The following is an 8,885-nucleotide window of genomic DNA, read 5'->3' on the forward strand; positions in this document are numbered from 1 at the left end:
ACAGTGAGCCATATGAAGCAGGAATGAAACTACATGCAAATGTATGCACGCATGATCCCCCATTTGCTAAAGTTCTCACAGTTTGACAAAAATCACAAGTCTTTTGGGAATGTCTTCAACAAATTTGATATACAGTGGCAAAGATCACCACACCAAACTAGATCGTACGTGTTATTATTTGTTATATTATTTATATGTACTTAAGATTTATTGTTTAATTCACTGCATATCTTACATTTCTCTTAGGACTGATTGTGGTGCATTCCTGATCAAATTTGCCGAGTTGCTGATGATTGGAAAGGACGTGCAGCAATTCCAACCCGAAGACATAAAAGACTTTCGAAAAGAACTTGCTGCAAATCTTTGGGCACATGGTGAATGGAAAAGAAATTCTGGTTATGATACTCCACCAGAAAATGTTGGTGATAATTATGAGAGTGAAAATGAAACATTCTGTCCAAAGAAGTTGTAAAGAAATTGTGGTGTTATTTTTGTATAAAATTGTTGTAAAGGTGACATCTGAATTATGCCAGTTTAGGATAGTTCTGAAATATTCTGTAAATTTGTGAAAAGGCACTTATATTTTGTTTTGTTGGCATAGCGTAATTTTTTGTAACAGCTATGCAAAATTACAATTTCAAAAGTTATGTCAAGACATTTTGTTATTTATTTCGTTGTTTCTCTCAACTATTGATTTGTCCATTGAGTTTGTTAGTATTTGTTCATGACTAAGTGTAAGTGAACTTCAAATTCAAAGTTAAGGACCAAATGTCCTTAACTTTTGAACTTGAAATTCAAAGTTAAGGACCGACAGTCCTTAAGTTTTGAACATGGGACTATAACTTAAGGACCTCATGTCCTTAACTTTTGAACTTGTATTTCAAACTTAAGGACTCCTGTAGTTAATGACAAACAGTCCTCAAGTTTTTAACATGGGACTATAACTTAAGGACCTCATGTCCTTAACGTTTGAACTTAAAATTCAAAGTTAAGGACAGACAGTCCTCAAGTTTTTAACATGGGACTATAACTTAAGGACCTCATGTCCTTAACGTTTGAACTTAAAATTTAAAGTTAAGGACAGACAGTCCTTAAGTTTTTAACTTGTATTTCAAACTTAAGGACTCCTGTAGTTAATGACAAACAGTCCTCAAGTTTTTAACATGGGACTATAACTTAAGGACCTCATATCTTTAACTTTTGAACTTGAAATTCAAAGTTAAGGATATACAGTCCTTAAGTTTTTAACATGGGACTATAACTTAAGGACCTCATGTCCTTAACTTTTGAACTTGAAATTCAAAGTTAAGGACAAACAGTCATTACGTTTTTAATATGGGACTATAACTTAAGGACCTCATGTACTTAACGTTTGAACTTAAAATTCAAAGTTAAGGACAGACAGTCATTACGTTTTCAAAATTGCAAGTTGAACTTACTGACTCCTGTTAATAACTTTTAATTGTTGAACTCAAAAGAAATTAAAAGAACGTAACAAGATATAAATATTGAAAATCTAGGCATCCGCTCAAATTAGAATAATAATGAATACAATCTATAGCAAAAACTTAAAAGAGTCGATAAACATAAGTGTATATTTCTACTCTTCTCTATACTTTCTTGAAAATGGATGGAGTGCCGGAGAATATATACAAGTTGTTCTATTATGACCAATTCTTCTGCAATGACCACATTTGAATGTTATTTTTGATGGCTCGGTAGCAGGAATATGCCTTTTCTTTTGCCTTCTACCTGGTGGCACTTTAAAATCTGGAGGTTTAACAATTTGTGACTTAACACTCTCTGGTACAATCCATGAATCAGTATGTCCTGCAGGATGTATTTGTCTTTCATATGTTTTCAGCCAAGATTCTTTTAAGTACCAGTGCGAACAAAAGTCGGACTTCTTGATGTTTCTCTTCTCGATAGCTGCAATTGCATGTATGCATGGTAATTCATCAAGTTGAAATTGAAAACAATCACATGTTCTTTTGTTTAAGTCCACCAAGAAAGTTATTCCTTCTTCTTCAAGTCTAGAACGCCATGAATCAACAGGGAAGACCTTCAATGTTGAAAAAATAAGTGAGTACATTATGTTAAAAAATGTCAAAATCATAATATAAACATAAAACATAATACTTACGTTCAAAGTAAATGCTAAATCTATTCTGTTCTTCAATTCCTCCTCTACCCAACAATAAACATCATAAAATGTTCCTTCTACTTTATTTCTTCTTTCATAAAACCAATGTTGTAGCTTCACTTGAATGAAATCCATCATTCTTAGTATAGGCAGCTTCCTTGCTTCTAATAGCACTGAATTCATCGACTCAACTATATTTGTTGTGAGCATGTCATATCTTCGTTGTGGACTACAAGAACGTGCCCATCTTTCCGGTGGTTCTTCCATCAAGTAGTCATAAGTTTTCTTATCTACATATGCAATATCTGACATGTATATGTCAAATTCTTTACGCTTGTATACTCTTGCAGCACTTTGGAAAAGTTTTATGACCTCATTTTTCACCTTTCTTCGCTTTAGGTTCTGCTCCAAATGATAGATACAAATCCCATGATGGCTTTCAGGATATACCTTTACAATGCCATTTGCAATAGCTTGATGTCTGTCTGATAAAAAAATCAAATTCTCACTGCTCCCAATTGCATTGCGAAGCTGACTAAAGTACCACTCATAGGAATTGTTATTTTCAGATTCTGCTATTCCAAAGGCTAATGGGAAAATTTGGTTATTTGCATCTTTTGAAACTGAAATCATTAAAACACCACGATATTTTGACTTCAAAAAAGTCGCATCAATAGCAATCACTGGTCTACAATGATTCCAACCAGCTATCGATGATCCATATGCGTAAAACATATAAAGAAACCTGAAAATACAATATAAAACAAGGTTAAAATACCTGAAGTTTAGGACAGTCAGTCCTTAACTTACATTTACAAGTTATAAAGTTAAGGACATGTTGTCCATAACTTTTATTTCAAAGTTCAAAACTTAAGGACTGGAAGTCCTTAACTTTTAATTACAAGTTCAAAACTTAAGGATAGGCAGTCCTCAACTTCTGGTTATAACTCAAAAGTTAACAAGGCTAAAGACAGCATGTCCTAAATTGTTTACCTGTTGTTGTCGTCTATCTTTATGTTAGTATAAGTTCCCGGGTTTTTACTTGTCATCATATACAAGTATGAACACAATAATTCATAATTTTCTTCGGGACTTCCTCTTATTAAAGCGGAAGCATGTTGAATAGCACGCCACGCCTTGTGATATCCAATGTCTAGTCCATGCAATTTTTGCATCTCTGCCATAACAAAAGCTGGTGTAACTTCAAATCTTGGGTCCCGAAGATTATCGATAATGTAACCACTAATCAACTTTGAAGTAGCATGCCTTTGATCTGCTTTCCTAGTGTTAACAGAGCAGTCATGATTTTTCTCAAGCTTTACTATCTTGAATAATGTTGAGTCTTTAATTCTGAAAGCACGCACACACCAACGACACCTATCATCATTGCATGTCAACGAATATCTTATTGAGCTTGATCTAACAACTTTGAATTCAAAATGTCCTTTGATTGCTACATTAGAAAAACAATTAATTATGCTCTTCTTCTTGTCAAATACTGATCCGACTTTTATTTGATCCAAAGAAGCATTTTCTCTTAATATCGTAGTTGGGGATTCTTTTTGTTTCAAATTTGATCTTCGTTTAGTTATTTGAGTGCAGGTTTTGTCAGTAACTACTTCGATTACCGGTGCACTCTCTAAGACTTGAATACCCAAAGCTTGTTCGTTGTCAATCTCTATAATGCTTTGTCCTTCTACTTGAATAGAATCAAATGTTTGATGCACCTCTTCATTTAATGGTTGAGCTTCAACCATATCTACTTCAACTATCTGTTGGCATCGCTCTTGATTGTCATGTTGAGTTTTTGTGTTGGCATGTTCATTGCTTGTTGATGCAAAAACTCTTTCCGAAATATCAACTATGAAACGACAGCTCTTGAAGAGTGAATGAGATTTTAGCAACTTTATACATGTGTGAAGATCTAAATCTTTGGATACAAGCATTCCTTTGCTTGTTCCAAGGTTGATATCAAACCATATCACTATTTCAAACTTTTCTCTATCCAATTCAATAAGCTCAAAAATCTGTTTAACGAAATCTTCAAACTGAATTGACTCAGGTGCTAGGAAAAGCTTTGTTTGATGATCAAGATATTTATAGTCTTCAGTCCATCTACCATTAAAAGCAACTATTATGCATATTGTTTCCATCCTACAAGTCAAGAGAATGAGAAATAAAGGACATACGTTATAAAGCAATCCTTGTAGAATTAAGAACAGGTGTATTGTAAGTGCAAGACCAAGATAAGGACTGTCTGTCCTTAACATTTAAACATGTAATTAAAGTTAAGGACTGGCAGTCCTTAACATTTAAACATGTAATTAAAGTTAAGAACGGTCAGTCCTTTAACATTTAAACATGTAGTTAAAGTTAAGAACTGTCAGTCCTTAACATTTAAACATGGAATTAAATGTTAAGGACTGCCAGTCCTTAAGTTTTAAACATGGAATTAAAAGTTAAGGATTGTCTGTCCTTTAACATTTAAACATGGAATTAAAATTAAAAATTAAGGACTGTCAGTCCTTAAGTTTTAAATATGGAATTAAAAGTTAAGGACTGCCAGTCCTTAACTTTTGAACCAGAAATTAAAAGCTAAGGACTGTCTGTCCTTTAACATTTAAACATGGAATTAAAATTAAAAGTTAAGGACTGTCAGTCCTTAAGTTTTAAATATGGAATTAAAAGTTAAGGACTGTCAGTCCTTAACTTTTGAACCAGAAATTAAAAGCTAAGGACTGTCTGTCCTTTAACATTTAAACATGGAATTAAAATTAAAAGTTAAGGACTATCAGTCCTTAAGTTTTAAACATGGAATTAAAAGTTAAGGACTGTCAGTCCTTAACTTTTGAACCAGAAATTAAAAGCTAAGGACTGCCTGTCCTTTAACATTTAAACATGGAATAAAAAGTTAAGGACTGTCAGTCCTTAAGTTTTAAACATGGAATTAAAAGTTAAGGACTGTCAGTCCTTAACTTTTGACCAGAAATTAAAAGCTAAGGACTGCCTGTCCTTTAACATTTAAACATGGAATTAAAAGTTAAGGACTGCTAGGAGGCGGTGTATATAAATTTATCAATCCAGAAATTCAACAAAAAATCAAATTCTTATCTAATATATAATCAAATCAATACAGATCTAAAAAAGTATAACTATAGCGAAATAAAAATTGATAGAAACACATGAAATTACAACTTACTGTTTATCTATGTCGTTTTTTTGGATTAGATTGCTGAATTTTTGAAATCGGGAAGAGAAATGGTGGTTCGTCCTTAGTTGATCGCCGTTGTGGTAACTGCTGCTGTTGCTCGCTTCTTTTCTTTGTGTAACTGCTGCTTGTGTTGATAGCGTAGGTATAAGTTATACCTAAAGGGTATTTTCGTCCAGTCAGGTATAAGTTTTTTAAAAGGAGTGACTAAAGTCTAAATACATTGAAAACAGTGGCTTTAAAATAAAAGTCACAGCTTTTAGTGGCTATTTGTGCCGTTCGCCCGAAATATTTCGTGCTTGGTTAGTTTTTTGACTTTTTGGGTGATGAAATCATCAAAAAAAAAAAAAAATAAGCGAACTTGTTTGCCTCTGAGATGTTTTTGGGATCTCACTTCTCCATGTTGCTGCTGCTATTTATTAACAATTTCAATTTTAAAACATAATAAAAATATTAAAAAAACCAAACGAACAATAAAGAAAAAGAAAAATTAAAAAGTAAAAGAGAGCTATACCGTTTAATTCACGGTTCTAATGTTGGGAATTTACAGTTACCCTGCCTACGCACAGAGTACCTACCTAGTTTTCTATCAGTACATTGGGAATGTTGGGAGCCTTTTCTTAATCCTTTGTATTTCCCTCATACTTTTCATTCAACCATATAAGAGAGAGAGAAGTGACCTTTTTGTGCCGGTGGGCGGTGGCGAGGAACGGTGGAGACGAGGACTGAGAGCAAAGAAAGGAACGAGAGTGAGAGACCAATTGATTTCTTACAAAATGTTGTACTCTGGTTCCAACTTATGGGTGTCAATGGATTGATTCAGCACATTATTTTATAAAATTTATATCATATAACATTTTCATTTATTCTATTATTATTATGTATAAGCAAAATTAGACTTTTAGAAACCGTATCAATTTTTCTTTGGTATTGGTACAATCTGATTAATTTTCAATATTTTTTAAATATCATTTAAAAATCACTGGTAGAAACATAATGCATGTACTTTTATAGAACTTAGCAAAACTTTCTGCACATTTCTACTATTTAAAAGGTGACAAATTAAGAAAACATAAAAAATGACCAGAGTATAAATACATTAACTATTCTACAACAGCGTAAAAAAAACTAAGCGAAGACAAAGAAAATATAAATCACACGAGTTTAAAGATATTATGCAAGTTAGGACTCCAGAATAAAATCTATAGAAGATTAAATATTCGAAAATATAAATTTAAATTATACGAAAGGAAACATATTCAATACATTCTAGTTTGCTCTCATAATCGCTAAAATGCCTTGTGTCTTGCTAGTGAATATACTGGAAAGATTTTAGTTTCAATAGCACTAGTATAGTAGGTTTGAGAATTAGAATTTTGAGTTTAATTACTTGTTGACTAGTAACCGTTTTCATAATTTCTGCTTTATTATTTTTAAATTTAATATATAAATATATTTTTCCCAGGTAAATTTATTCAGTACAGTTCGGTATTTTTTCTGTTTATTTTCATAAAATAAAAAACTTATCTTAAATATTAGTACGGTTATAGATTTATATAAAAACATACGATTTTATTAAAAGAAAGTTAAAAATCAATTCGGTATGGTATGATTCGATCGGTTTACTCCATTTTAAAATATTCATTGACACCCATATTCAAATACCCTATTTTAATGTCTATCCAGTTTATAATAAGTATAATTGGAGTAATATTTAGACGCAAATACCCTTAAATTAAACAAGGGGTTTTCTCCTTCAACGTCATTAGCTCGATGTGCAAATATTACACGAAAAATAGTCAAAATATACCCTTATATTATTAAAAATTATTTAAAATTACCCTTTGTTATACTATTCGATCATACCATCAAGTTAACGGAGGGACACGTGGAGGCCATTTAAGCCAACTAGAACATCCGGCTAAAACTTACTCGACCCAATACTCGATACGCAACTCATTCGTCTGGGCATTCATGTTTATTTTTAGGGTTTATTTATTATTTATATTTTTACTCTAATTAATTATGCTTAATTGTTAAAATATCTCAATAATCATTTTTATCACCAGAACCCTCCTGTCATCTTCACACCAAATCACAGTAACAACCCAACCTTCCATTAAATATTCACAAAAACAGAATCTCACAACTACTGCCTTGTTTCCTTAATCAATTGTGGATTAAAATTTTGCAACCAATAATTAAACTTTGAGACAAGTAAAAGGCGAGAAAGAGAAATGTCATGGGCTCATGGCTAGTTACAAATTGAATTGAAATATTAATTATTTAAAAAACTACAGCATAAGAAGGCGTTAGCTCTTTTTTTAACTTCCGAAAAAAGCTAATAAGCTCCTAATCTATTATTTATTATCTATTATCTATTAGTATATTAAAAACACGAAAGCTATTAACGAAATGTCGTTCGCCTTTTTTACCCTTTAAAAATAAATTTTATTTTGGACAAAATGTAACTTAAGTTATTTTCCTAATATTTAGCACTTTAAAATCAACTAAACTTTGACTATTAAATCTTTCCTTGTTTAAAATATTAATATAGATTCTAATATTTAAGACTTTAAAATCATTTAAGATTTACCTTTCATAAATTCTTTCCTAATTGAACTAGATAACACAAGTATAATTGGTAGTACTAAAAATTAGAAAAAATTTAAGGCTAAACGTTAGCTTACTTGTCAAAAAGACACGTAAAAAAATCTTTGAGCATACAATTTTTATTGCAAAATAACTATAATTCTTTAATGTTGTTTTTCTTAATATTTACTCCATAATATCTTGAGCATAGCTGAAATTTTGTTTATTAAATTCTCCATGTTTGAATTAAGTCTTTATATTTAGGATTCTGAAATAATTAAAATTTATCCAGAATTAATTAAAATATATCCGAAATTAATTAAAGCTTAATCTTCTATAAATTATGTTCTTATTTGAATAATATATAATAATCATATAAATTCCTTCCAAGCTAACTTTGAACTTTTTATATGCACTATAATAATTTTTATGCTACATTTGTACTCCTTCCCTTCACTATCTTACTTTAGTATCCTCTTTAAGTTTTTTTTATATTATATTATTTATACTAAGATAGAATCTCTTATATTTTTATAATGTCAAACTGTTATTTTTAAGCATTTTACTGCATAAATAATATTTTTATTACTTATAGGTCATTTTTATAATTTATTTTTTCAATAATTTCGTGTATTTAATTATGTCCCAATTTTAAAGTGAATTTTCGGACCAAAATAAGTCCAAAACACTTGACCCAATTCCCCAGCCCAAACAAAACGGCCCCTCTAATTTTTCTAACCCGATCGGGACCCTTTCTCCTAACCCGCCCCATTTCCTTTTAATCATGGCCGTTGATCTCAGATGATCAACGACCCATAATAAACCCCAACTTCTCCTTACATCCCCATAACCTAAACCCTATACCCCATTTTCCGTTTCCGCCGCCTTCAAACACTTCCCTTCATCTCTTAAAACTAAACCTAGCGACTGGAATTGTCTCGC

The 8,885-nt window shown here is 31.4% G+C and overlaps 1 protein-coding gene across 1 annotated transcript; it reads right to left on the bottom strand.

The window, feature by feature from the left end:
- Nucleotides 1-1,600: 1,600 nt before the first annotated feature.
- LOC142180846 (uncharacterized) lies at nucleotides 1,601-4,296 on the bottom strand. The gene is made up of 3 exons (XM_075252942.1): nucleotides 3,137-4,296; nucleotides 2,144-2,888; nucleotides 1,601-2,062 (listed from the first exon to the last, which is right to left on the bottom strand). The coding sequence occupies exons 1-3, from the start codon at nucleotides 4,294-4,296 to the stop codon at nucleotides 1,601-1,603; spliced, it is 2,367 nt and encodes a 788-aa protein (XP_075109043.1).
- Between the last annotated feature and the right edge of the window lie 4,589 nt (nucleotides 4,297-8,885).

Source organism: Nicotiana tabacum, chromosome 5 (genome assembly GCF_000715075.1).
Source record: "Nicotiana tabacum cultivar K326 chromosome 5, ASM71507v2, whole genome shotgun sequence".
Lineage (NCBI taxonomy): Eukaryota > Viridiplantae > Streptophyta > Magnoliopsida > Solanales > Solanaceae > Nicotiana > Nicotiana tabacum.